Genomic DNA, 26485 nt, shown 5'->3' with positions numbered 1-26485 from the left:
CTATAAACAGTAAACTCCCAGTCAGGTACAGCCTATTATTATTATTATTATTATTATTATTATTAATAATAATATGGTAAATATCTGTATCATATTTGTATTATTATTATTAATAATAATAATACAAGTATGATACAGATATTTACCATGCTTATTTTAATGCTATGCTAATGCATTGTTTGGGATACAAATTGGTAAACATGGGGTGGAATTCTATATTCATTGTAATACATTAAATGTTTTTTGAGAATTGTGCAGGTTTGAGTCACTTTTAACATGTCCTCTGGGTGGCGGTAGTGAGTGTGATAGTGGCAAAGATGAAACTCGTGACGACTCTTCCCGTTGCGTTACAACATGCCGTAAAGCAAGCTGAATGTAATGGTAATGTGTCTCAGTTAGAGTACTGTTGTTTAAACAGAAACTGTCCCATCAAATATCATTTACCCGGCGAGTCCATAACAGAGTACGTGTTTCACTGGAGTGTTACTTTCGGTTTCGTTGCCTTGCCAGGTGAAAGGAACCTTTGCGTTTTGGATTTAAACTACAAAAGTGTAGTGGTTTCACTCCGTGTTACTACCTTTAAAACAACACACTGACTGCACTCTGTTACACCGACTAGTTCACGGATACTGTCCCGGAGAAGCGATGCTGGTCACCGTTTTCTGCGCACCGAGGGATCTCCCAGAAACAACCTTCGCCCTCGATGTTTCACCAGAGCTGGAGCTGAGAGACTTTGTAGCACTTTGTGAGCTGGAATCAGGAATACCAGCGGGCGAAATACAGGCAAGAGTGAAGGCGAATGTGGTGTAGTGGAATATTTAGTTTCCAAGCTAGTCTGTGACCTTGTTCTGGTGCTGAGGAGCTTAAACACCGCCTTGCTGTGTGAATTATTGTTATTTTATCCGTCTGTAGAGTAACAATATTTCCAATCTCGGGTCTAGAAATGCATATCTTACCAATCTTAATAGCTAGATGCAACTATTAATTGAGCATGCGTGTATTTCAACAATGTTTTTCACGACACATTTAATACTCGATATATACTTATGCGGTTTGTATTTAACCTTTAATATTAATTGATCAAAATGGCGTCAACTCAGGTGAATTTGTAGGTAAGAATAATGATCCTATAAACATTCGAAGCCATGAGTTAGTCTGGTCACCAGTAGATCTGTTACAGTGTGGCGCTAACAGCTCGGAGTGCTAACCGTGGACTGGCTAGCATGATCGGGCTTTTCCTTCATTGACGTTTGGCCTGTTGCGAAACTTCACTAGTTCAACAACAGACATATTTAGTCCACTCATGTATTTATCGTTTAAAACATTAGCACACACTGTAACCTTAGTGCAAAACAAACCGCTGGATATCTAAATGACAACTAGCGAAGCTAACTAGTGCAGCATGGGTTTAGACCAACTCAACACCAATTTATTTGATCTGTTTTTAATTTATCAACGTTCAAGAATTCCTATAAATGTGTGTTTTTGTTTTTAACACTGTTGTGTGTTAGAGGGTAGTTGTTGACAATAATATTTTTCATTTAGCATTTTTTGTGTTATTCTTGTAATTTTATGTATTTTTCTGTCATTTTGTGCAAATTTGTTGGCGTTTTGTTTGTCTTTAAAGTTGCTTTGTATATGTTTTTTTTTTTGTAATAATCTTTGTGTTTAGTGCTTGTGTACTTTTTGTTGACATTTTGTGCATTTTGCTGTCGTTTTCTGTGTTATGTTGGGCTTCATATAACTTCCAACTAGGGCTGGGCAAAAAATAAATTTAATCGATTTATCAAATTTGTAGATAAAAACGATTTTTATTGTGCAATTTAGAGTTTAAAAAAAAAAAAATATATATATATTTTTTTTTTTTCACCACAGTTTTTTCAGAGTTTTTTTCATTCCGTCCTTGTGGGTTACCGTAGCGTGATGTGAGTCAGCACCCTCTTTGTTTACATTTGTTTAACCTTTGAGTAGCTATATGTGTGCCACAGGCATGTTTAATTTTTTATTTACACTATGCTGAGATGCAAAAGGAAGAGTTTATTTTTTTATTTTTTTTATTTTAATGTTATATGTTATTAAATATGTAGTTATCTGATTTCTTAATCAGAAAATTTAAGCAACTGTGAAGTTGCTGTTGCACGTTTGCTTAAACCTGGGTTAAAGCTTGAAATAGTTGAATGACAGAGCCTCATTTACTTTATATTTTGGGATTGTTCTATGCATTTTAACTCTTGAGGACAATCACAGCATTAAAGTTGTACTTCTGACAATACAGTATGTGTGCAGTCATTTTTAAGTGCATTGAAAATAGAAAATCGAATCGAAACTCAAATTTTTCTTTAAATAATTGGAGATTTTTTTTGTAGGCAAAATCGTCCAGCCCTACTTCCAACTACATGATTTACAATTTTGCCAGTTGCCTGTTTCTGGTTTATTGTGTATTACCTATTATCCAGTGATCAACAACATAAAGCCTTTAATGACCAATGATCCAAAATTGGGATTGGCTGAACTATGGATTATGGCTCATTTATATAGCACACTGCTGGGTATGTCTCACTCCTTTTACAACCTTTGTCTTTGCACTGATTAGTTGACTGGCAGCATTGTAAATCAAGTGCTCGAATGAACTATTTACTTAATTTACCCTAGGGGTGGGAATCTCAGGGTACCTTGTGATATGATATGTGACACATATATTCATGATACATTGATTTTACAATCATTTATATTGCTAGTAAATCACACAATGATAGAGTAATAACTCACAGAGTCACAACACTCTAAAGTGCAGAGTTTATCACTTTATTTACTGGTTTAGTTTCAGTTTTACTGTTTTTAACACACACTGAAATTAAACACAGAACAAAAAGTGCATAAAATTCATATTTAGTGCCTTTTAAAAGTCTAGCAAACAGTTTTTAATTGATATGCAGCATTCCGGAAACTATAATTGATTATTTGTCATTCACAACACATATTTTTAATGTGCATTGTGAAAGAAATGTTTATAAAACTGTAAAAGAACACAAATGAGGGAAAATGAATAAATAGGATATATAACTGGTACAGTCATATGTTTAGATCCATAATAAATCAAGTGACAATACTGTATCAGAAGTGATTGATTGTGTTTTTGTACCCAGATCACTTATGTGGAACAGCCCTTAAAAGACCCCACCCGTGCCTTGGCGACCTATGGTGTCAAGGATGGAGATGTTGTGGTTCTTCGGCAAGCCGACCGAAGGCCTCCGCCTACTCAGTCTGCATTCCGAGGTAACTCTCAGCTGCCTTTCCTCACAGGTGTTTCATATTAGTCATCGAGAAAAGGCGTCTCAGGTATGAGGAACATGAGTAAGTGTTTGTAAAAGAAGAAACATGTCTATTGTGTTTCCTTGTCTAGCAATGGATTGCATTTCATTTGATTTCCCTGTCAAGATACAGTTTGCAAAGTACTGACAGTTGTGTCGTTTGATCTTTTTTTAAAATGTATTTATGTTTTAGGTCTACCCCACATTGACTTTCGTTCTATCACGGTTCCGGGTACGTCTTCATCCAGTGGTCAACGTGGTGCCATCAGACCACAGCAGCAGGCTCCTCAGCAGCCACCACCACCCCCGCAACAGCAGCAGCAGCAACCTCCACCACCACCGCAGCCGCAGCTACAGCAGCCGCAGCAGCAGCAGCGTGCACCTCAGAGTTCCACGCCAGCGGCCTTACGTGGCTCCAATCCTCAGGGTCTGGATGACCCTGCCTTGCTGCAGCAGATGCTGCTGTCAAATCCACATGAGCTTTCACTCCTGAAAGAGAGGAATCCTCCACTCGCCGAGGCCCTGCTCAGCGGAGACCTAGGTGAACAAAAGCAGAGTCGTTTACTGGATGTAGCACCATCTGTTTTTTCTTCTTCTGAAAAATAACTTGTATTGGTCTCACGTTGCATTTCTAGAGCGTTTCACCAAAGTGCTGCTGGAACAACAGCAAGATCGTGCCAAAAGGGAGCAGGAAAGAATCAGGCTCCTCACTGCTGATCCTTTTGATTTGGATGCCCAAGCAAAAATTGAAGAAGACATTCGGTATTACTAAACTTTTAAACTTCGAGTTTCATGTGTCTTTGTGTTGTCGTTTCAGGTATTTGTGTTTAGGTAAAGGTAAAAACCCATCTAAAATCTTTGTTTTACTTTTGATTTAATTTGATTTCTAGGCAACACAATGTAGAAGAAAACATGACAATTGCAATGGAAGAAGCCCCAGAAAGCTTTGGACAGGTGGTTATGCTGTACATTAACTGCAGAGTCAACGGCCACCCTGTGAAAGCGTTTGTGGATTCAGGTAATAAACATGAAATCCTGGTAGTTTCTATATTACAACACTTTGTGGATCAGGATGTATTTGTTGGTGTGAAATGCAGTGGTTAAGTTTGTCACTCTTTCAATAATCAACTGAATACTGTGCAGCTTAAAATGTTGGAACGTAAGCTTCCACACTTACGATTGCTATTGACAAATGATTTGACTAGTTGTTCTACCTGCAGCTGCAAGCTAAACTCTTCTGTAAGGACTAAAGGGGTGTGTCGTGTGGCTGTAGCCATGATGACTGGAAATTATCCAGCAGTTAATACAATTACATTTAAAGCTGCTACCCTAAATCATTTTTTATTAGATAAAATTCTCATGTATGCCTTATAGATCAATGAATCACACGTCACTCTGAAAAGAAAGGAAAAGGTTGAAAGTTTGTTTTCTTCTTTACTGTAAACACTACGTTTGTTGACATTTTTGCAGGATGTGGAAAATGCAGAGACTGGTGCATAGAAGTGTTTTTACTTTATTTTGATAACATGGGGAACACCGGGAATGAACTAGAGCAGGAATGTTGTCAGGCGAATCACTGTCCTGAATGAAGGAATAACACTTCTGTGCATCGGTCTACGGGACTCCACATCCCACAATGCAATGCGTGAAACTGTCAACAAACTGAGTCTTTATGGTGCAATTTTGACCAGTTTCCCTTTTTTTTTTTTTTTTTTGGAGTAAATAGTGTTAGTTTGATTAATCTATGAGCTATACATTATGACCTAATCTAATAAAAATGATTGTGGTAGCTGTTTTAATAATCAAATGTGTTTTAATTTTACTTGCACATCTTACATTTTTACGTGCATTTTGCCTCGTCTTCCTTTGAATTGTGTTTCAGATAATTGCCACTTCTTGTGTTTTGTTAATCAACTCTCATTAGATGCAATAGAGACATATGAAGCAGTTTTGCATGAGACCCACCTGAATAATAAGAGTTATAAACCGCACCCCCCCCAAAAAAAAAATTGCTGAACATGGTTACAACCAGGAAAGTACATCAGCCTTAGCCTTAAAAATGTGTTTTTTATATATATATATATATATATATATATATATATACAGTATTGGTGCATGTATGTAGCGTGTGAACAATACGATAGTCGGGTGACTTACTGTGAAAACTCTGGTGACAGTCAAAGACAACAAAGACATTTTTGGTTTTTACAGAGCAGTTTGTTTATTTTTTTAGGAGCACAGATGACTATCATGAGCCAAGCGTGTGCAGAGCGGTGTAACATTATGAGACTGGTGGACCGACGCTGGGCTGGCATCGCTAAAGGCGTTGGCACCCAGAAGATCATCGGCAGAGTTCATTTAGGTTGGTAACACCTTGGAAGTGAAATATTCAACCAAAGCTTGTGATTTGGTCAATCTTTGCACAAATGTCATTAATATTGATGTGATTGTTTCATGTGTACTCTCAAATATTGTCAAACTGTGCTTTCTGTGCATGTTTTTGGGCAAAAATTCATAGTCGGCATTAGTCTTGTTCACAAGAATCTATTAGATTGTGTTGCTAAACAGCACATTAGATGGTCAGATGTGTAACTTGGGAAAAATAAAGCAATTTCAGTTTACTTCATCAATGTTTAAAACATTCTAGTATATTATTATTGTTTTTGTGTCCTCTCATTCAGCTCAGGTTCAAATAGAAGGAGACTTCCTCCCTTGTTCTTTTTCCATCCTGGAGGACCAGCCAATGGACATGCTGCTTGGCCTGGATATGTTGAAAAGGCATCAGGTGGGACTTTTAATGGGAACTATTGAATTGCACGAGCTTCCCATCCTCTCTACTAACAGGAATCATCAGGTTATACATTTTCCTTTCTGTCCCCAGTGCTCAATCGACCTGAAGAAGAACGTGCTCCTCATAGGCACGACAGGCACAGAAACGCGCTTCCTGTCTGAGGCGGAGCTGCCAGAATGCGCCCGGCTGGCGTACGGAGCAGAGGGCCGGGAGGAAGCCCGTCCTGATGAGATGGCGGACAGAGAACTGGCCGAGGCTCTACAGAGGTCCATACAGGAAAGTGGTAAGGACGAAGCCATTTTGATCACATTTATTTTCCCACCGAGCTTTTTCCATCTCATTTCAATCAACACGTGCATGAGCCGTCGTGAGCTTCTTACGTTCAGTCGTGTTTATGCAGCCATTCAAGGTTTGTCACTTCATTTATCATTTCAGCCGTTTGATTAGATGTACTTAACAAAATATAGAATTAAAAAAAACAAATACAATGACGTAACACTAGTTAGTTTCTTGACTTACATTGTGATCACTGTGCGAAATAAGAGTGTTTACATTTTTTTGTCAGCCTGCAGTTGTAGTTTTGTTTGGTAAATATTGAGCAATGCTTACCTTTAATAGTGTTAATAATGGGTCGTTCCTAGTGCCAGTGGTGGACGTATTTGCTGTAAATATGTATGATAGACTTGCAAATATGGTTAAAGAAAACTTGTCTGAAAAACAGGTTTTTAATTGCTTGTGGTTGTGCTTAGCAACAACACTGGATGGTTTAGAAAATATGGTTTTAAACTCAGCTCAGTTTCAGTTGTTTCATTTAGTTATGCCTTTTTTGTTTTATATTCCACCGATGAGGCGAGGTTATTGTAAGGCTGCACATTTCATTGAATTTTAATAGTGATTACAATTTTGGCCACGACAATTAAATCAACCTGATTGTCAGTAGGGCTGAACGATTTTGGAAAAAAATTGCAATATTTTTTTCCTCAATATTGCGATTTAATGTGAGATTATTTTTCCAAGGGGCTCTTGTCATGTATTTTTCAGTGAACACAAGCAATAAATCAATCTGTTTCATAATAAACAATTTCAGATTTATTTAAACTTTAAATAAATATAAAATTTCAATGTTAAAGCACAGATTACAAGAATAAAGCAAACAAATCTGTGGCTTTACCTCTTCAACATATCTAACTGACTTCACGTTTCATGAAACGTGTAAACATGTGGACTGCACTTCTTAAACACTCTGAACTTAACAGGGCAGTACAAGACAGGACAAAAAAAAACCCAAAAAAAGCAGCCTTTGCGATTAGAAAATTGCGTTTTATATCGCAACAATATTGCAAATGCAATTAATCGTTCAGCCCTAATCGTCAGTGACTACATTTAAATTGCGGGCTCTGATGCATATCTTTTTTTTTTTTTTTTTTAAATATTTTGAATTTTTTCTCTGAAATCTACGTACAAGACAATGATGAAGACAACAGTGTAAGATCCTGAAAAAACACTGAAACAAAATTTACAAATATTTACAAATCCTTCGCTTTAGTTGTTTAAAGCTTTTCTTTTGCACTTTAAATTATTCACATCATGTTTGTTGAAAAGTAATTAAATAAAAATGCAGGCGTTTTGCCAAACAGGATGAATAATCGTGATGAAAATATTGATAATCGTAATTATATATTTTTGGCCATAATCGTGCAGCCCTAGGTTTATAGGCTTTTCACCCACGTGCTAATGAAAAGGCCAATAGGCTAGTGCATGCCCTGTGTGATACTGCTAACTTTCTCCATCCCTTTGCATGATGTGTGGTGTGGTGTGCCCTAACCCCTGAGCAGGACAGCACTGATGCATTTGGAGTCAGCTGGAGAGGGCCCTTTCTACCAGGTACTGCAGATCCACAAGTCCATTGCCAGTGCTAAGTCCATTGCTATTTAAGTTTCTTCTTTGTTTTCAGTGCTGTTGTTCTGCTGCTGGCTCAGTTTATTGATATTGTACTTATTATTTATAATTAATGTATTTTTTTGAATACATGTAAATGTTACTAGCGTGACTAAAAATGTATTGGGTTTTTTTGGAACTGGAAAAAAAATGTCTGGTTTAAAGCGGGGTTGGGGTCAATTATTATTGTAGTCGTGTAATTGTTAATTAATTACAGTTATGATGTAATTATAATTGTATTTTTAAAAAATATGTTGATATTGTATTCTAATTGAGTTCAGATATTTAACGTTGTGATTGTAATTCTTTGAAAAACTGTCAAATGCAGTTAATATAATAGTATAATTAAATGCAAAACTGGGGAACCACGTTATAGTTTTATGGCTTACACATACATAGTTCATAATTATTAAAATGTGTTTCATTGTTTCACAACCTCTTCTCTTCAGGATCATTTTACCATTTAAAAAGAAATCTAGGGCTATACTGACAGAAAAAAGACTCGGATGCCCGCATCAAAAATATTAATGCCAATATATTCATTGATTAGGAAGCCAAACAAATTAGATGATTTACGATATGGTTCAAAACTGACTCGTTATCATAAGAGATGCTGACAGAAAGCTAAATTATGTTTATTTCAGGCTCAATAATTGTGATTAATTTAATTCGAACTTTAGTAATTGAGAATGTAATTGTAATTGAATTTCATGGGGGAAATAATAATTCCAATTTAATTGTAATTGGAAAAGATGCCAATCACCGTAATCATAATTGAGTTGTAATTAAACATGGATAATTGATAATGGTAATTGAAAAATGTTAATTGATCCCAGCCCTGGTTTAAAGTAGCAGACTTGTTTGCTTCTGTGTAATTTTTAGTTCTTTTTCTCCTGCTACAGACACTGCAGATGGACAGACTACCTCACCGCAGCCCAAACCATTTGTTTTCCCTCGACCATTAGACCAAAAGTCCCCGCCCATCGCTCCTTCCCAAAGCCATTCTTCAGGTCGAGCTCACAACCCAAACTTGGATCGCTCTCAGTCGGCCCCGTGCACCATGAAACCGGCAGAAGTGTCAGAACACAGCATGGAAGAGATGCCTTCACCTGCTTTTCCTGCAGCGGATGCAGCTACGACGCCTCACCACACCCATCGTGATCCTGAGGGTCCTCATTGCATCTCTGAGGTGCCTCCTCTGCAGGGAACCTCTACTGATGTCCTCCTTCCTGTAGATGTTACCGGGTCATGTCAGGATCCAGGGGACACCCTACTGCTTGGATCCCCAGAGGCCGGTTGTCAATCAGATGAGGGTGTAAATAGCTCCACAGACGCTGGCCTTGAGGACATTTCATCCATTCAACCCATGGAGCAGGCAGCTGCTGATTCTCCTAACCAGCCCGACTCACTGGAGATGGATGATCCCGTCGTGGCGTCCTCTACGAGCGACCAGCTCGATGGAGATCACTGCTCCAGCTCCGACAGCATCCCATCGCTAGCAGCTGCCCTAAAGGAGCTCCATCAGCTTCTCGTTTCCAACAGCCAGGATCAGTCCCAGAACCGCAGCAGCTCCTGCTCCCCCTCACATCCTCTCAGGCAGGACACAGTGTCAGGCTCCATAACACCACCAGGAGACTCTCAGCCCACATCCTCCACTGCCATCGCCATCATAGCAGAACCAAATGATGCCAAACTTAGCTTTACCGCAGCATCTGATGAGGAACCAACTCCGTGCTGTTTATCTGACTCGCATCGGGGCAATAAAGCGGTCCAAAGTGTGGAGACTGAAGGAGTACCAACACTGAGTCCAGTCAGCTCAGAGGAAACGTGGGCCGACGGGTGCGAGCAAAGTACAGATAGTAACGTCAGCAATTCTCTGCCCGAGCTGGAGGAACCAGTGACGGTGGACGTCGAGCTCAGGGAGCCTCCAGAAGATCAAGACGGGAGAGGAGCTTCAGACGGACCGGTCCACAACACAAACACTCAGACGGAACCGATGGCCACGAGCTCCGCAGACGACGCTTCACGCAATACGTCATCTTCTTCTCCTGCTCTCGCCCCTGTGCCTTCCTCTGTTGCTCCTCCCCCTGCTCGTCCTCCTCCTCCTCATCCCTTTATTGGACAGTTTCCAGCAGAGCACATCCAGAGAATCCAAGCTGCAGGCTTTTCTGCCAGGGAGGCTGCGGAGGCCCTAGAACGAGCCCAGGGGGTTGTGGAACTAGCTCTGCTGGCACTGCTTGCCCGTAGTATCACTGTGCCCACCTAGACTGAGAACCATGGGGGTCTCCCCTGCCATCCAACTCCATACCGCTGGTAATCTTGTTACTGATACACAAATCTTGTTCCCGTTGCAGCAGGAAACTGGCCAAAGCCGCAGGGAAATGCTTTCTCATGGTTTTTCTGAGAGAATATCCAAGAACAAGATGAACTAGTTGATGTTTACTGGTTGTAATGGATATGGGAGGTCTGTTTGCATGCAGATGTTTGGGTGCCCATCCCTGTTTTAGTTAAGTTTTTTTTTTTTTTTTTTTTAGAGATTTGGTATCATAGATGCCATTTTTTTTTTCTTTTATAATGATTAAAATATTGTTCAGTGCTCAAATTACAATTGAATATATTAAGGAAATTTAAAAAAAAAAAATCTCTCCTGTTTAAGACAAAAACAACTTTGTCAAATAACAAAATAATCACAAGGAGCTATTTATCTGATGCCTTGCATATTGAGATCATTTTTTGCATCTATGAACATTTTGCAGTTTGCTCATACTGCACTGTGCTGACTTTTTCCCTTTGTCTTTCTGCATTTTATTTAAAAAATGGGAGTCCTAAGATAAATCTGGGTTTAGTAATTGCAGCAGTTAAAAAGGTTGGTCATGTTTACAGCTAAACTCTTCAGAAGAGTTGAAATTCATCACTCTCAGTGGTCAAAAAAAAAAAAGAAGTGTGCTTGAAGATTGCATTTGTTGTCATGACGAAGAGTATCTTGTACTGCATGTGCTTTTTGCAGTTTGGACAACTTCGTCAAAACTGTTCTGCAGAGAGGATTCAGTTTATTTGAGAAAATGGTTCACGCTCGGAAAAGTTTTCCTCTGCATTTTGTAATATTTTAGGATCGGTCAGTCATAACGTCTGCGTCATCAATGGCGGACTTTGATGACTTTCTTTTAGCTGTACACCATCCACATTCAGGCAGATTCAACTATTTACTTTATTCTTGTGTTGAATTTTAAATGAACAAAATAAAAATAAAACTTGTATTTGTACAATTGTTGTAAATCACGACCTTTTGTTCATGAATCATTTTTTTTTAATTTTCTGGCTTTTTCCACTTTAAACAAAGTGAAGCCCTGTTGATTGTTTAGTTTATTTTGTGCACAGATATTTTTTTTTTGTTATTGTTTGTAGCCGTTATATCATTTTCACTGTCTTTAATGTGTTTGAGTCTCTTTAAAATAAGACCCCATTGTCTCAATGAGACAGTTCAATTCAACTTTATTTGTATAGCGCAAATTACAACAAAGTAATCCCTGTGCGCTTAACAAAATATAAAGTCCATAGTGAGAAAGAAAGAACCCAACAAGATTCACATGAACAAGCATTTAGCGACATTCAGGACTACCTGTATACCTTTAAAAAAACACACACAATGCTTTTATTTGACTTTACCTCTGGACATAACTACTCTTTGTATGAACTTTTCAAATCAGTAGGGAACACAAAAAAGAAAAATAAACATAACCTGATTTTTTTTAATTTTTTTTTTTTTTTATCTTAACTCCCACCACCACCCCCATGATGTCACTCATACCCTCGACAATACATCTTGTGATGTTTTATATATCTTTTTGCCCCTAATATATATATATATATATACACACACAACATTTTGAGCCATCCATGAACATTTTCTAATAAATATTTCCCTATGGATGTTAAAGAGAAAAATACATAAACAGTTTATTTTTTATAATATAATTTTACACTTCCATTATTTCATTTTGAAGTTTGATCACATAAACTACCACTCAAAAAATTATCGATGTATAGAACACCAGACCAGTTTGGAAGTTTTCTTTCAAAATGTTCCTTTATAATTCTTTTTACCATGATGTGATTAAGAATATAATTTTCCTTTAATAATCCCCAAAGGGGAAATTCAATTCTTGCTGCAACACAATAAGAAAGAGCAGATGGTAAGAAACGAAATAAATACATCGATAATAAAAACTGTAGGACAGACATAAATTAGAAAACTGAATTAAAATTCAAAACAAATGTGCAAAGTACGCTTAGTACACTTTAGTCGTACTCAAGTGTCGGGGGCTAAAAGCTCAGCCGGCAGGAGAAAGTAAAAATGACAGAAAATATGAATCATTGCTTCAGTTGAAGATATCTCAACCCACAAATTCAATGAAACTCAATATTTTCTCAGTACTTAAAAAGTTTTTCTGGGTTTATAACACACGTGATGGCACGTTTATTTTATTTTAAATTTTTAAAATAAATTATATATATATAATATAAATTGTTCACAAGCAAAGGAAATCCAAAGCAAAGATCCTGCAGAGACTGATAGCTGTCACTTATTGTGTGGGTGACCATACTATGAGGACCTGATTGTAAAGTTCTGCAGGCTAAAATAAACAGCAACTTTTTTTGCATCATTAAGTAACGAACCACGTTTAAAAACGTGAATTTTTTAATGTTGCTTTTGACCAGATTTACAGCAATATTTGTGAAATTTGTGATATTTACTTTACTTGTAAAAATATGTGAATGTTAAATCTGAATTAGATTTAGATTTTACATTTAACATTACTTTTTTCTCTTGAAACTATGTCAATGTTAAATCTAAATCTTATTGTTATATTTAAATAAAAATGTTAAATGTAAATGCTCAATGTTAAATCTGAATGTTACATTTAAATGTTAAATCTAAATGTTTAATCAAAATTTAACATTTAAATTTAAGATGTAACATTTAGATTTACATTTAACAATGACGTATTTTCACAAGAAAAAAAATTACAAATTACAAAAATATTGCTGTAAATCTGGTCAAAACAAGTAATGTTAAAGTGGTCAATCTAAATGTTAAATGTTTAATTTAAAATTAACATTTAGATTTAACAATTACATATTTTTTACGAGAAAAGTAAATATCACAAATTTCACAAATATTGTAAATTTGGTCAAAAGTAACAAAAAAAAAAAAAAAAATGCACGTTTTTAAACAGGGTTTGTCGCTATGTTGCAAAAAGTTGCTGTTTATTTTAGCATGCGCAACTTTACAATTGGCACCCCGTACCATACATACAATACTTTATAAATCATTAAATACTTAGAAGTTGAAATTGCTGTTTTTGCTGAAACTGGTGGTTTTAGTTTTCTATTTTTTTCTGAATCAATTCCTTTATTGTTTGCAAATTTAAATAATGTATTCTTTTTAAAGACAAAGAGTTAAAAAAAAAAAAAAAGGCAAACCAAGAACAAGTGAGGCTTGGCGAGGAGAAGCACACCTGCATCCAGTTTATGTGATTACTGCCTAAATGACATTGTGCTCCAGACATTCAGTCAGAGGTTTGAAACTCAAGCTTGAAGTGTAATGGATCAGTTAGATCAAGTGGGGAAGAAGACTCAACGCTTGAGCAAGGATCATCTAACTAATATTAAGTCCTTCTTTGGTAATACCTCTCAGGTAAATGGTTTGATGTCACAAGACTTGTATTTGAAGACTAAGGAGCAGGATGGTTCAGAGTCTCCAGTGGAAGACATGAACTCAGAGAATATTGAAAAACCTAGTGAAACCAGTGGGTCCATGAAGTCTGAAGACCACAGGTAAGTGCTGATGTGGCATTTCTATCACTATCATGGTTGTGTAATGGATTTCAGAGTATGACGTCTGTTTGTTTCCAGTGTTCTCACAGATATGTCTGCAGCTCTGCAGTCTGTGGCGCTGATGCACACATTAGACTTAAAACCATTTCACTGCTCACTGCCTCTGCTGATCTCAGCACCTGGACTCCAGAAAGATGATGGAAGGGATGAAAGGTGAGTCACATGGTACAATGGTACGTGTACACTAAAACATTCGTCCATTTGTCAGTTTGTTTTTTAACATTACAGATTTTTTTTTTTTTTATTTATTTATTTTTTTAAATGCACAGAATTTTTTTCATCCAACAATAACAATTTGTGGCACAACTCTTTATAATACACCAAAAGGTGAAGTTCAAATTATAGAAATACAGCAATAAATGAATAAAAAGGCCTACATTTTAGGTTAATGTTGGACAAGACACAAGAAAGAGTTAAACCGAGCCTGCAGATGCGAATAAATAAAGCAGTAGCTGTCAGTATCCGTGTGCAGCGCCCCTCATTGGCCAATTTAGGTCACGTGATGGGTGCACCACGTGACTTAATGTTCCGTCAGTTTTATTTTAGCTCATATTTATTTGAAAGTGTCTATTCATACGGACAACCCCCAGTGCTATTGGTAAGTTCACCGAAGTACACGTACGTAGCGGGTTAGGTTTAGGATTAGGTTATTACCCTATATCACAACATTTTTTTAGGGTTAGGTTTACGGTTTGGTTTAGTCTTAGTCACATGACCTAAACTGGCCAATGATGGGCGCTGCATACGGATAGAATGTCGGTATATTGATACGGCAACCGTAACACTGTATTTGTTTTTAGCAACCCCGCTTACCGTTTTATTTTAGCCCTAACCCTATTCTTAACCCTAACCCAGGAAATACCCTAAATATGTATTTTTAAAGGTGGAATTTGCCGTGTTAAATGTTCAAATGAAAAAATATGTCAAAAGTGAGATTTGAACCCACGGTAGCAGAAGAAGAAAGAATCCTTGAGTCAGGCGCCACAACATACACACATTACACTTGTGTAGAAAAGGTCTGGCAACATCATCTTTTGTACAGATAGACTGTTGGTTTATAGATACGTATTACGTACTAGGAGACACTTCCAATAAATAATGTATAACATGAGCTAAGGGGTACTTGTGATAAGAAATAAAGTGGTACATGAGGCAAAAAAATTTGGGAAACACTGACATTGTACATCTTTACAGCTTTTGTTGAAAATGTATTAAATAAAATGAGGGTTTTAAAAAAAAAAACTAAATCAATTCCAGGGCCGCTGACCAATCAGAGGAGGACATTTCCGGTATCTCATTCCAGTCCAAGTACATGTATATCTGTAAGTCTACTTCTTAAGGGTGTGGGAACAATATATCAACAAGCTGAATGTATTTCTAATGTGCTCTCTGCAGTCCCTCTGTATCAGGACTACTGTCTGCTGGAGGTGAAAGATCTGCTCAGACTCAAAGACAGCTTTGTGTCCAAGCTGAGTCCCCAGTACCTACACCACCTGCAGTCTCGCCTTAACCCTGCTCCCAACTCTGAGCCCACCCTTTCTGAACAAAGTCCTCCTGATGCTGGGCCGTCCACTCCTCGGCCCATGAGGGTGGTCCCTTGCACCCTCTGGCAGGACCTGGAGGAGGTTAAAGTGTCGGGCCTGCTCAGCAGTTTAACAAGCACACAGATTCGACTCCAGGAGGTAACGTATGGTTAAAGGTCTAAAGCAGGGGTCACCAACACGCTGCCTGTGGGCACCAGGTAGCCCGCATGGACCATGTGAGGGGCCCTCAGGAGCTCTAGTCACCAATGAGCTTATTCTAAAATCTGATTTACTTTTTAGGATTCAAACTCACAAAGATAAATACAGATGACAAGATTTAACAGTTGAATACTGCTAATAAAGTTTTTGCATTTAATTAACCATCTTCACTGAAACATTGGAACTTGTGTGTTTTTAGGATTAAGAGATTTGCTGTTTGATCAGTGGTATGTTATATATAATATGGTGGATTTTCATACAATGACATAATTGTCAGGTGTTACATGTTTAATGATTAGTTAAAAGTTGTTTGTTAGTGGCTAGTGAAATACGAACATATATGAAATGTAATGAAAATGAAACAATTGCATAAATTAAGAGAAATAGTGTTTCATGTTGAAACATCAACATTTCCTACCATTTTAAGTGACAGCTCCCTATTATCTTACCCTCTAATTAAAGTGAAACCGTGACATTTTAGTATTTAAGCATTTATTTTCTAACTGTTAGCCCTTCGTTTTTTATACAGTACCTATGAAGTAGCTCAGTTTCAGAAACGTTGGTGACCCCCTGGTCTAAAGACTTTCTGATTTCACTGTAGGAGTGACTGTTTTAGTCTCTATGTTAAAGCTGATCATTGATGATAATCCAGTGTTTTGCCGTTGATTCCTGGATTAGATTATTTGTGTAGTATTTTAGTAGGGGTGCCTCAAAAACACGTTTTCACTTTCAATACGATACAGATATTGCAGCTTTGCCCATTAGCGATATCGGCCAAAGTGTAAAGAGTACTGGTATATCATACTTAAGTAGAAGTATTGTTTCTTGATTGAAATTGTACTCAAGTACAAGTAAAAAGTAGCTCAATTAAATAGAACTCGAAGTAAAAGTTACTAGTTACATTTACCTTCACGTTTATTTTTGGTAATACATTTTGCCACGTTTTCCTTGCAAAATCTCATGTATAAACTTAAAAAGAAAAAGACCAGATTTTAGTTTTTTTTTCCATAAAGGCATCTGTATAAAATAAAAGGTTTGTTAAAATGTACAATAGTTTGTTTTTTTTTACCAATGAATTCAATTCAAAATAAATACATTCTCAGGCCCTTAGTATAGCTACTTTTATGAACTCTAAAACGGTGCCATGTGGGGAACAACATAATATAATGGATAATATAACGTAATGGATAGAAACCACAACCTGAACCATAGACAATGGGATGACTAAGAACATATGGAAAACAACCAGCATTCAATGCAGTTTTGGTGCCGTGCGTTTAGTGTAATCTGATTGGTCTTCTATTATGTGATGCGTTTGATTGTTGTTTCACAATGTTCGTCGTTCATTTTAAAACAAAAAAAATAATAATTTACTCGGTAATGGTTGGGTGTAGGAATTGAAAGAATCACTCAAGTACGTTTTAAAAGTAGTAAAGTGCAAATAAAATGACTGATTTAGAAATGTACTCAAAAAAGAACAAAAACCCAAAAAAGCTCAATCTCAATTACAGTAACACGAGTTACTCTGCATATTGGCACAATTCAAATGTACTTTTATAACATTTATTTAAGTGTAACTGTTAGAAAAGGCTTGAACAAGCCATAGTCCACTCAACAGAGAATGTCAACATCAGATTTAAAAGAAAATGGATCCATTGATGATTAACCAATGGGTTCATACATTTTAACCTTAATTGAATGAAATAAATAACAAAGTAAATTACAAGACCCTGAGAAATAACCTATAAAAACAAAGTAATATATTTAAATTGCAAAATAACCACTAGTTTATCTTGAACATTGGCATATGGCTTCGAGAGCTTATATGATCATATATTAATATTGGAAGAGAATTCTGACACTGTTGAATGTATTTCCATGTAAGGTCCAATTGAATTAAGTGCCAATACATTTTTAATGCAACTCTTCAGAATATTTCCAACATTGTGGAGTATACATGCCTCATTGACTGTTTGCAGACATACCAGTAATGAATATATATGGAAAGACTGAGAAATAAATGATTAAACCTTCCCTTTATCATTTATTCTTTATTTATAAGCTGCAGGATTTTTTTAATATTAATTTTGTTGCATTACCAGGATTAATGACCTGTTTTTGTGGCGACGCTCTGTAATTCTTCTGCTTCGTTTCCCCTAAAGTCGATGTTTGAGCTAATCGGATCTGAGGCTTCTTACCTGCGGAGCCTCAAAGTGGCAGTCGATCATTTTTATAGCTCGGAGGCACTGAAGCAGACACTTTCTCAGACAGAGCACCACATCCTGTTCTCCAACATTAAGCAAGTGATGGCAGCCAGTAAAAAGTATGTACTCCTACTATTGAACCCTTTGGGTCCACTTTGAGCTGAGTTGAGGTTGCTTCTTCCAGGTTTGTGATGGATCTGGAAACCCGATTGGGAGAAAATGTGGTATTACCTCAGGTTGGAGACATTGTTCTCCGCCATTGTCCATCTTTTCACAGCCTCTATGTGCCATATGTGACAAACATGATGTACCAAGAAGCCCTAATCACCCAGCAGATGTAAGCCTGCTCTTAACATCATTTAATCACATCATTACAACGTGTCGATACATTTTTACTTAGTCAACTTTTTTTACTTGAAGGCAGCAGAACAAGAACTTTGTTTGTTCACTCAAGAAACTTGAAAGCGACTCAGTGTGTCAAAGACAGAGCCTCAAGTCTTTCCTGGTCCTCCCCTTTCAGAGAATAACGCGCATCAAATTACTTCTTGAGGTAAGTGTGGTTGGAATAATGTAAAGTAGTTTATGTCCTTATACGCTTCTCAGCATAGTCGTTTCCTCCTTTTAGACAATAATGAAACTGACTGAGCCAGACTCCGACCACATGTCAAACCTCAGAAAAGCCATCAACGCCATTGACAAGGTAATGTTATCATCTGTAAAGTCTGGTCAATGACAATCTGAAACCAATTATCGGTGTAAATATTTATATTTACTCTGACCAGATGGTGAAAGAGTGTGATGAAAAAGTCAATAAAATGAAACAAATTGAGCAACTTGTTTGCCTGGAAATGCTGTTGGATTTTGGCAAAGTGAAGGTAAATATTTCACACAACTTTGGTAAATGATTTAACCTTCAGAGAGAAATAAATGTGTTTCATCCTCCTTCAGTCTGTTCCACTCGTCATCAGCAGTCGTTATCTGGTGCGTCAAGGGCCTGTGAAACGACTGGCAATGGAGAGCACGTACAACCCCAGGACGTCCTTCATCAATGTTTTCCTGCATATTTTCAATGACCTTTTGATCGTCTCCACAAAAAAGTACCAGCACTTAACATTGTCCCTTTTATCTCAATGGCATGTAGAAAATGTCATTTTGATCCATTATATCAGTTTTTCCATCACTTTTACTGCACTTTAAAGGGTGCTTATTTTTCTGACCACTTGTCCTTCTGCCTATGGCTCAGAGAACAGCGGTTCGTGGTAGAGGATCATGCCGAATTCCCATCAAATGTAAACGTTGAGCCCTTGAAGACTAAAACGCTGGGTCTACCACCTTACTCCTTCCTGCTGCACCTCTCTGAAAACCACAGCAGCCAGCCAGCTGCACTGATACTTGTGTTTGAAACGAGGTGAGAAGAAGCTTCAATGAGTTCCAATGAAACCCTTTCTGTTCATACCAGCTGATCACTCCTTTATTACTATTCAACAGATCAGAGAAGGAAGCATGGATGAAAGTGCTGTCACCTGACTAACAACTATTAATGACTTTAATGAACGTCTTGCTCTTTTTGGAATATTTTTAAATTTTTGTAATAAAATATCACTAAATTTTTCTTTTTTAGATTTCCTTTAACTACAATACATGTGATTTTCATCATTTTAAAGCCGTCCGTTGTCGGAGCACAGTTACAGTCCCGTGCTGTGGTTGGTGGTGGGTCAATCAGATCCTGGTGCAGTCTCGATGCCACAGGTTTTCTACCAGGCAGTTGAGTACTGGAGCTACGTCACTCAATCCGTCAGCCACTTCCCCTCTGAAACGCAGCACCGGTAAGCCCCAAGTTTCCTGGAAGTTACGGATATCTCGCTCTGCAACGTCGCAGTGCATGAAAAGATCGAACCTGAAAGAAATATTAAGGAAACATGCTGACGCTGGCTTTATGGTGCATATTTAAAGACTGGATTAACGTAAAAACCTTTCGGTTGCTCAAACGTGAACAAGCTTTTGGACTCCTGAGACAACATTATCCAGATGTAAAATAACAGTAGCTAGTGAATATTTAGCTGGGTGTGCAAAGATGATTTGCTTGCATATTTGCATATATATCTCAACGTTCACCCAAGTTAATTACAGATGAAAAATGTGCGATAAAGTAAATATTTCAAGTGTCTGCCTGACATGAATTGAAAAATGTTTAGTTCACTACCCTGCACACTGGTGAATCCTGTTGATCCATAAAACTTTACCAATTGTCAAACTTGACAAGGTTGTGTATACCTCTAGGGGTTTTTTATATTGCAGATAGCGGTAATCATAGCGATAGCTAGCAGAAACCTTGGTGAACGCTATCAGTTTACGATGGTATCTGGCCTGCTTAAGGCAGTCTGACCAGAAATGGCCAGGAGAGATTCTGTAATCGCACATTATCCACGACACCTTTAGTGGCAGAGACATGAGGATGTAGCTATAAGCTAAACTTTCTGACTGATTTAGAGGTATATAATGAGGTTGTGTGTGTGGTAGGATGTTAGCAGTACCTGTACTTACTTATAGGAGCAGTGTTTAGTTATTTCTGCTATACATTCCACAAAAACAGAAACAGGCTCAGTAGGTTTGACACATACATTTTCCATTTTCTTTTCTGTTGATCAAGGGTTAACAGGATTTTATTTTTCCGTTTTGTTTTTGTGCAAGCCAAAAAAGAGAAATATCTTCAATCATTTACTTAAAAATGAAATAATCTTTAAGCAACAAAGAGAGAAATATGGCAAATCGGATAATTACGGTTATTATGGTCATTGAGATTCATAATGTTGGTGTCAAGCCCCACTAGAAGTTTGTTATATCTTACAATGCATATTCATGTAAAATATTTTACATTGACTGTCATTTCAAAGTTATCTACGCATTTTTTATTTTTATTTTTATTGAAGGGCATCTCTCTCCTCCAGTATGTATGGTGTGTTTGTCTGAACAGTTGTGTGATTATTGTTGTGGTGAGGGGGGGGGGGGGGGGGGGGGTTGTCTTTTTATTATGAAAATGCAATAACAGAAACTTAGGCTCAGTAATTGGTTAACTTTAAGTTTGACAGTTAACAGTTTTGTGACTTTGAAAGGAATTGAGACACTGCTTTTCACTAAATTGCTTTTTCTGTCACTAAACTTACTGATTTTTCTCTTTTTCTTGAAGCAATATAGACACTTTAGCCCCACATGGACCAAAAAACATTTGTGCCACAGCACATGTCTCAGCTGAACACATATATTTTTTTTCTCTAATATATTGTAATGGAACATTATTAGGAAAATGAAAGGATACTTGGTGCCAAATACCAACTTCACAACATGCTCTGTAGGTGGTTCAGCCCATTGACTAATTTGATTTGATAAATCATCAAATGATGTCCTGTCAGCAAAGGAGAACAGGAAGAGGATGGCATCTACCCCCTCTTTACAGGCCTGGACAGAAAAGAGATTTCAAAATAAAATCATGATTTAGTATTCACATGGCTCATTGTTTGTGAAAATACTTCATATTTCATACATACTGGAAGCAAATGGTCAAATCTGCGCAGGACGTTATCTCCACAGTCCCAAAACTGCAGGCAGAAGAAAAGTACTCTGCCACTTCCTTGGAGCTTCACTGGCCAATAGACAATGGTTGTCTCAATACCTAAAAACAAAAAACTGATGTGTGATCAGAGTGACTTTGTGATTTATGGATTAATTGAATGCAAACAATTATATGCATTGAAAAGCTGAATATAATAGCTTGTATTCAATCTGGTTGAAATATTCAGAAACTTCAGTGCTCGTACCTGTAGTCTCATAGTGCATGGTAGGAACTTTCAGACCAGCAAGACGAGCAGCGAGAGCCGTTTTACCAACTCCACTCTTCCCACACAGAACAATCTTATAATGAACTGTGTCCACAGATGAATGTGGAGCCATCACTGGTGACTCCAACAGCCCTGGAACACATTAACCAAGTGTTTAGTAATATACTTTGAGCCCTGCTGTGATTAGACTCATAAAGTGAAGAGGAGCTAAATAGTCTGTAGTTATTTACAAACCATACAGCTGTGTATAAATTGACTTTAGAAGTGATGCTTCTATATTAGGGGTGTCCCAATCTGATATCAGAAATCAGCCGATCAGTAAAAAAAACAATAGTCTGATTATATATGCCTGCGTTTATAATAGCCAATAGAAGCAGTCCATTGCAGACTCAACTCTAGCACTTCTATCCAGCAGCTGAAGTGAACTTGAATCATTTTTGTCCTTTAAAAGTATAATTTAGTTTCATTTATATTCTATTCAATTGTAGAATATTTTTGTTTTTAAGTAAACTAGTGTTTTCTTGGTTTATTGAATTAATTGAAGGCATTTTTCAGGGTCTTTTAATTTACCATTTATTCTATTTAATTGTATAATATGTTTAAGGTTAAAATATCTGGAACCCATTGGTTGATGATGAATGGGTCAGTTTTTCCTCAAAGTTGAATAGGGACACCTCTAATCTATATGTAGCTAACATCAAATCACAGCTACTGCATATTAAGACTGGGAATATCAATTCTGAAACAGATTTAAGATGGTTACCAAAAAGCTTGCGTTGCTCCTTGTGCATAATTTTCTTGAAATATTCTTTGCTGTCTTTACTCTGGTGCCAGTCCATCACCACTATTGATCCGGGAGGAGGACCCGGAGCCATGTTGGCAGGCCGTTTAATTCCGTTTAGGGAGGTTTATAGTAAATCACCTTAAAAAGATACAACTATAATACACCGTTAGAAACATTGCAATACTGTTTTTATTTAGAGCTGGAAGCTTTCAGTAGGTGGAGACCATTGTGTGAAATTACTTCCGTCAACAGAGGTGTCGTCATACAACTGTTGACGTCACTTCCTGTACAAGCGTTCATTAGTTCTGGTCAGTTTTTTTCTTAACCTTTTCTGTAAATTAGAAGAGGAAATGTGAGAGTTTTTGTGGGAGGTTCTCCTGTAATTTTGTGTCTTCACTTTTAACTTTGTAATACATTGTGGATAGATTTTTCTTTTTTTAAATATATATATATTTTAAAGCAGATTTATTTTGAAACCAATTGCAATCATTAAGTTTTTTGTGGCTTTTTTCGCATAAATGTTTTTTTTTTTTTTTTTTTTTTTTTAAATAAAGATGAATAACTTATTTATTTTATCTGTACGTTATATCCTAATTTGGTGACTAAAACCTATTCTATTTTGGAATGACTTAATTATATTCATATACATATGTTCATTTTTCAATGTATCGTTTTATTATGTTGTATTTTACCAATTTTAATAATTACCTCTTTAACTGAGTAATCTTTTTTCACATTGCACATACACTTACTAGTTCCCATACTAATCATGTGTTTGCTTATTCTCATTTAAAATAAAAAAAAAAAATTGTTTCTTTGGAAACTAGCTCTTGGTCTCTCCTTTATGTTTTTCTGCCATGCAAACCTAGAAGTTGTATTGAAACATTTTTTTTTTAAAAACTTTGTTGCTGTTTCATCTTCAACATTATTCCACTTGACTTGATTTTCCCATATTAAGGGTGGAAACACTTCAGTTCATTTACTGTATAACAGGGTTAGTCATGTAATTTCCTTTTGTGTTAAGCTTTAATTGACCAGATTTGACCCTTTGTTATGTTACAATGAAATAATTGTGGGGGAAAAAAGGTTTGGAGAACATGTAATCAGCTTTACCTCTTTAGACTGTGACAGAAGGTTATTCCAGGTGTGACCACTGGAGGTCGCTCAACTCACACTTTACGCAGAGTGAAAGAAAAGGTCACTTTGGCGCCAGCAATCCTCACAAAGAGCTGATTATTTTTTTCTTTAAACGATTTTTTATTTCGTCACAGCCACTGAGATGGGATCAGACATCAGATGAACGTCTGTAATGGTGGGAAAATATTGATATTCCTGAGCTCTTTGATCCACCTGCTTGATCCAACATGTAACAAAAGAACATAATTGAGACAGTGATTATAGTACTTACTGTATTTGCTGTTGAAACCGCTTATTTTCTGATTGTTGGCTGCTTTTTCTGAGAGCAAGTGACTAATAATGTTTGCAAAACTATTCAATTCTTCATTGGTGATCGTAGCAATTATGTAAAAAGATGATCCATTAAAAAAATCATCTGTGACTCAAGTTACAAGTGAGTGATAGTAGTGTTTTGAAAAAGTAGCTTGCTCTCTTTTTAAAGCAGGGGTCTCAAACTCATTTTCACTCAGGGGCCAAATATGGACCACATTTTAATCTTATGTGGTCTGCAGTGTTTTAGGTGGGAAAAAGCTTCAATATTTTCATGCCCTAGTTTTCACCTCCACAAATAGCTGAAATACAATATATATATATATATATATATATATATATATATATATATATATATATACATACTCTGAACAAATATATAAATGCAACGCTTTTGAGCTGAAATCAAAGATCTAGAACATTTTCTATATAAACAAATGTTTCTCACAAATATTGTTCACAAATCAATCTAACTCTGTGTTAGTAGTAAGCACTTAATCCATCCCACCTCACAGGTGTAGCACATCAAGATGCTGATTAGACAGCACGATCATTGCACAGGTGTGCCTTAGGATGACCACAATAAAAGGCCACTCTAAAAATGTTTAGTTTAATCACACAGCACAATGCCACAGATGTCACAAGTTCTAAGGGAGCGTGCAATTGGCATGCTGACTGCAGGAATGTCCACCAGAGCTGTGTTCATTTCTCTACTATAAGCCATCTCCAAAGGCGTTTCAGAGAATTTGACAGTACATCCAACCGGCCTCACAACCGCAGACCATGTGTAACCACACCAGCCCAGGACCTCATCATCCAGCATGTTCACCTCCATGATTGTCTGAGACCAGCCACCCAGACAGCTGCTGCAACAACCGTTTTGCAGAACCGAAGAATTTTTTGCACAAACTGTCAGAAGCCGTCTCAGGGAAGCTCACCTACATGCTCGTCGTCCTCATCAGGGTCTTGACCTGACTGCAGCTTGTCGTCGTAACCGACTTGAGTGGGCAAACGCTCACATTCGATGACGTCTGGCATGTTGGAGAGATGTTCTCTTCATGGATGAATCCCGGTTGTCACTGTTCAGGGCAGATGGTAGACAGCGTGTGTGGCGTTGTGTGGGTGAGCGGTTTGCTGATGTCAAAGTTTTTGATGTAGTGGCTCATGGTGGAGGTGGGGTTATGGTATGAGCAGGCGTATGTTCTGGACAATGAACACAGGTGCATTTTATTGATGGCATTTTGAATGCACAGAGATACCGTTATGAGATCCTGAGGCCCATTGTTGGGCCATTCATCAGTGACCATCACCTCATGTTGCAGGGATCTGTACACAATTCCTGGAAGCTGAAAACATCCCAGTTCTTAAATGGCCAGCATACTCGTACCAGACATGTCACCCATTGAGCATGTTTGGGATGCTCTGGATCAGCGTATACGACAGCGTGTTCCAGTTCCTACCAATATCCAGCAACTTGGCACAGACATTGAAGAGGAGTGCCTAATAAATACCACTTTTTTCCCTACATTTTGCCTCTTTTTGTGCAACATTTTCACCCTTTTTCACTATTGTTTGCCACATCCTGCACATTTAAGCTACCCTTTGCCTTTACATACCACCTGGTTCCTCATTATTTGTCCATTTTTGGGCCTCTTTTTGCTTTTGGCATATTTTCACTTTTCGCTCTTTTCTTGCCATGTTTTTGCCACTTTAGGACCATTTTTGGCCACTTGTAACCATTTCTTCCTACACTTGCTCATAAAAAAAGCGGACTGGACAGGCCCACTTTGGGTTGATGCCAGATATGTCAGGTGGCCAGTCCACCGCTGTAGTTGTCTATGTAAGGCTTTACAATATTAAAGCAATAAATGATGGCAATCGGTTCCTGCGGGATCATCTCTTCAAAATGTCACACTTTTGAGATGTTTTTGGGTAATTTAGAGCAATCTTGAGGGATTGTTTGTAAGGAATTAGAGGATTTTAGAAGTCTGGAGCGTTTCTTTGACATTTGCAACTAGCTTGCAAATAAAAAAATAACTTTATTTGCGTTACAAAGGCGTGAGAAGATAGTGGGCCCCTGCAAAAATTGTGGAGTTGCATTGAATTAGTGAATTTGAGGGGGATTTAGTCATCTGGAACCTTTCAAACAGAATTATTTGGTAATTTATGCAACACATAATGCTTTCTCTCTCATTTTTAATTTCTCCTGCGGGTCGATTTGAATGCTCTCAAAGGCCAGATGGATAATTCTCTCCCTTCTTCATTCACCTGTATCTACTCTGTAAACATTTGAAATTATTGTATAAATGTACAAAGCACTTGATCATCTTCTCCATTAGATCTTTTAGTGTTATTGGTTCTATATTTTCCCAGCACAACACTTCACTCCTGGTTTACTGGATCTTACTAGAGTTTCTAAATGTGGAACGAAAAGCTGAGCATTTAGCATCAGGTTCCTCCCTTGTTTTATGTTTGCTCATGTGGAAATGTTTGTTACTTTAATCCAAATACACTTCCTTAAATTTGATAGAAGTG

General features: G+C 37.3%; 3 protein-coding genes across 4 annotated transcripts; 2 read left to right on the top strand and 1 right to left on the bottom strand.

Annotated features, from left to right (window-relative positions):
* Positions 1-313: 313 nt before the first annotated feature.
* Positions 314-11306, top strand: ddi2 (DNA-damage inducible protein 2). 2 transcript variants are annotated; one of them, XM_028447675.1, is made up of 10 exons: positions 315-783; positions 3147-3276; positions 3505-3852; positions 3947-4073; positions 4202-4329; positions 5545-5673; positions 5993-6096; positions 6193-6385; positions 7938-7986; positions 8943-9035. In XM_028447675.1, exons 1-9 carry the CDS (start codon positions 646-648, stop codon positions 7946-7948), a joined length of 1308 nt encoding a protein of 435 aa, XP_028303476.1. In that variant the 5' UTR covers positions 315-645; the 3' UTR covers positions 7949-7986; positions 8943-9035. The 2 variants fall into 2 exon arrangements, with proteins under 2 accessions (XP_028303475.1, XP_028303476.1); XM_028447674.1 differs by lacking the exon at positions 7938-7986 and having other exon boundaries at positions 314-783; positions 8943-11306.
* Positions 11307-18498: 7192 nt separating this feature from the next.
* On the top strand, positions 18499-19495 carry LOC114463721 (rho guanine nucleotide exchange factor 16). Its single transcript, XM_028447467.1, has 5 exons — positions 18499-18584; positions 18667-18759; positions 18833-18981; positions 19128-19292; positions 19373-19495. The coding sequence occupies exons 1-5, from the start codon at positions 18516-18518 to the stop codon at positions 19413-19415; spliced, it is 519 nt and encodes a 172-aa protein (XP_028303268.1). The 5' UTR covers positions 18499-18515; the 3' UTR covers positions 19416-19495.
* Positions 19281-22821, bottom strand: cplane2 (ciliogenesis and planar polarity effector 2). Its single transcript, XM_028447466.1, has 5 exons — positions 22484-22821; positions 21700-21852; positions 21430-21554; positions 21201-21340; positions 19281-19781 (listed from the first exon to the last, which is right to left on the bottom strand). The coding sequence occupies exons 1-5, from the start codon at positions 22593-22595 to the stop codon at positions 19604-19606; spliced, it is 708 nt and encodes a 235-aa protein (XP_028303267.1). The 5' UTR covers positions 22596-22821; the 3' UTR covers positions 19281-19603.
* Positions 22822-26485: the final 3664 nt, after the last annotated feature.

The sequence above is a fragment of the Gouania willdenowi genome, chromosome 5, assembly GCF_900634775.1.
Source record: "Gouania willdenowi chromosome 5, fGouWil2.1, whole genome shotgun sequence".
Lineage (NCBI taxonomy): Eukaryota > Metazoa > Chordata > Actinopteri > Blenniiformes > Gobiesocidae > Gouania > Gouania willdenowi.
This window is presented reverse-complemented; position numbering and strand designations above follow the sequence as displayed.

Excerpts from the sequence above, each read along its gene's own strand:
- ddi2 (XM_028447674.1), top strand. The coding sequence starts at position 646 with ATGCTGGTCACCGTTTTCTGCGCACCGAGGGATCTCCCAGAAACAACC. Across the intron at positions 784-3,146 it reads TACCAGCGGGCGAAATACAG|ATCACTTATGTGGAACAGCC; the intron begins GCAAGAGTGAAG and ends TTTTGTACCCAG. Across the intron at positions 4,074-4,201 it reads AAAATTGAAGAAGACATTCG|GCAACACAATGTAGAAGAAA; the intron begins GTATTACTAAAC and ends TTTGATTTCTAG.
- LOC114463721 (XM_028447467.1), top strand. The coding sequence starts at position 18,516 with ATGAAACTGACTGAGCCAGACTCCGACCACATGTCAAACCTCAGAAAA. Across the intron at positions 18,760-18,832 it reads TGGATTTTGGCAAAGTGAAG|TCTGTTCCACTCGTCATCAG; the intron begins GTAAATATTTCA and ends ATCCTCCTTCAG. Across the intron at positions 19,293-19,372 it reads ATACTTGTGTTTGAAACGAG|ATCAGAGAAGGAAGCATGGA; the intron begins GTGAGAAGAAGC and ends ACTATTCAACAG.
- cplane2 (XM_028447466.1), bottom strand. The coding sequence starts at position 22,595 with ATGGCTCCGGGTCCTCCTCCCGGATCAATAGTGGTGATGGACTGGCAC. Across the intron at positions 21,853-22,483 it reads GGAGCAACGCAAGCTTTTTG|GGCTGTTGGAGTCACCAGTG; the intron begins GTAACCATCTTA and ends AATGTGTTCCAG. Across the intron at positions 21,341-21,429 it reads GATTTGACCATTTGCTTCCA|GCCTGTAAAGAGGGGGTAGA; the intron begins GTATGTATGAAA and ends TTTTCTGTCCAG.